The sequence below is a fragment of the Lucilia cuprina genome, unplaced genomic scaffold (genome assembly GCF_022045245.1).
Source record: "Lucilia cuprina isolate Lc7/37 unplaced genomic scaffold, ASM2204524v1 Scaffold_400, whole genome shotgun sequence".
Classification (NCBI taxonomy): Eukaryota; Metazoa; Arthropoda; class Insecta; order Diptera; family Calliphoridae; genus Lucilia; species Lucilia cuprina.
In genome coordinates this window covers 1-2,014 of record NW_025805350.1, presented here as the reverse complement: position 1 = coordinate 2,014, position 2,014 = coordinate 1, and the positions used below count along the sequence as shown (strand labels likewise).

General features: G+C 31.6%; 1 protein-coding gene across 1 annotated transcript; it reads right to left on the bottom strand.

The window, feature by feature from the left end:
- Nucleotides 1-99: 99 nt before the first annotated feature.
- LOC111680152 lies at nt 100-1,876 on the bottom strand (the record flags this gene model as incomplete). The annotated part of the gene is made up of 3 exons (XM_046955878.1): nt 100-1,271; nt 1,335-1,511; nt 1,575-1,876. Coding segments are annotated over 3 exons (680 nt in total), but the record flags the coding sequence as incomplete, so codon positions are not given.
- Nucleotides 1,877-2,014: the final 138 nt, after the last annotated feature.

The window sequence follows — 2,014 nt, the reverse complement described above, 5'->3', positions numbered from 1 at the left end:
ACTGAACTAGAACTGAACCAGAACTGAACTAGAACTGAACTAGAACTGAACTAGAACTGAACTAGAACTGAACTAGAACTGAACTAGAACTGAACCAGAACTGAACTATAAGAGAAGTAACACTGAAAAGTATTTTAACATACGTAGAAAGAAGAATTTCTATTAACAAGTCGGAAGAATTTCTATTAACAAGTCTTTCGAAATATAAATCAGTTCCACCACCTTTTGATACCTTGAAAATTTAAAGTAATTTGTTCTTTTAAAATACCGCCACTATGTGTTAAAGAAATACTCGTTTCGTTTTAGCTAAAAAAAGAAAACTTTTGAGTTCTTTTTTTTAATATAATTTGTATATAAACGACTAGATTAAAATATTGTAAATTAATTTAAAAAAATGGGAACTAAAGTTTTCTTAAAAGAAAATGAAAGGCCTAAGTAGAAGAAAAAATATCAATATGGATATTTTTCTTTTTGTGTACATTATGAGATTGAAAAGGGTTAATATTTAGAAAAAGGCAAATATAGATAACTAAATAAGGAATACAGATTAGTACAATACATGTATGTTATGTATATAGGTATAGGTAGATGTAATTTTGTATGGATATATATTTCTTTTTAGTAAAATATCTATGTTTTTTGTATGTAAATTTATAAATGGAAATATATAGTCTAGATATACTAACTATCTAGATACTTTTATGGGTGTGTATGTATATAGTATGTATATGAGAATATAGATTAAAGTAGTTTGATTTCTTGATTTTGTTTTACGATTTCTTTAGAATTGTTCGAGTTAATGACTTAATTTGTTATAATTTTAATTATAACTTTTCATAATAATGATGTTTTCTTCTTTTTGTTTAATTTGTTTTTTAACACATAAAAAGTGTTAGTTGTTTATAGGTTCTTATAAAATAATTTTTTCACTTTGTTTTGTTTTATCTAATAAAAAGTTAATAAAAAAGCAATTTACCATTGTATAACATTGTTTTCTCAAAGAGTGTAGAGTGTTTGTGTGTGTGTGTGTGTTTGTATGTATGAATGAGAGCATTATGATGGCGAATGTCTTAGACAGTTGTTCCATAGGGATTAAAAACAGCTCTTGAACTGTCTGTATCTAAGGAAATATCCTCAGGACTGGCTAAATCTACACGTACATTGGAATTGGTACGCCTGCGGGCAGTTTGTGCGGCACCCCAATTACTTAGGGTCCAATGGAAACCAGAACTGGGTGGTTGTTCTTCGGCCACTTTAACTTGAGTGCAAACCTTTGAATCAAAACAAGTTTTATTAATATTTTTAAAACATTTTAATAGAAAAAATAATCCCACCTCTCGATTCACACAAGGCAATGTTTCGGTGTTGTTGCCATTGGCAATACCAGAACCCGAACCAGTGGCTGAACCACCAGATTCTCTTGTACTACCCAAACTACTGCTGGATGCCAGCGAATCATTACTGGATTCTGTGACAGCTCCACGATAACGTGAAACTGTTTGAGCTACAGCCTTTAAATACAAAATATAATTTTAATATTATCCTTATTTTCTTCATTTATTTTTAAATCATACCATTGCATCACCACTTTGGCAATCCTCTATGGATTTTAATATTTCCCATACTAGTTCCGAGTCTAAGGGTATGGGATGTTCAGCATCACGATTGTAGATATTAATCGCTATATGTACAGGATGTGGTACCGGCAAAGGTATCAATAACTTTTCCGATAAACTTTTATCGTCTGACTTCTTTTTCCAGGGACGCCAGGGCTTATGAGTATCGGGAGTTTTTGTTTGCTGGGCAGCACGATGGGCACGAACGCGAGGTGTGGTCAAACCAACGGAAATGTCCCTATAGTGAGATACAAAATTCACTTAAATAAAAACTGAACTAGAACTTAACAAGAACTGAACTAGAACTGAACTAGAACTGAACTAGAACTTAACAAGAACTGAACTAGAACTGAACTAGAACTGAACTAGAACTGAACTAGAACTGAACTAGAACTGAA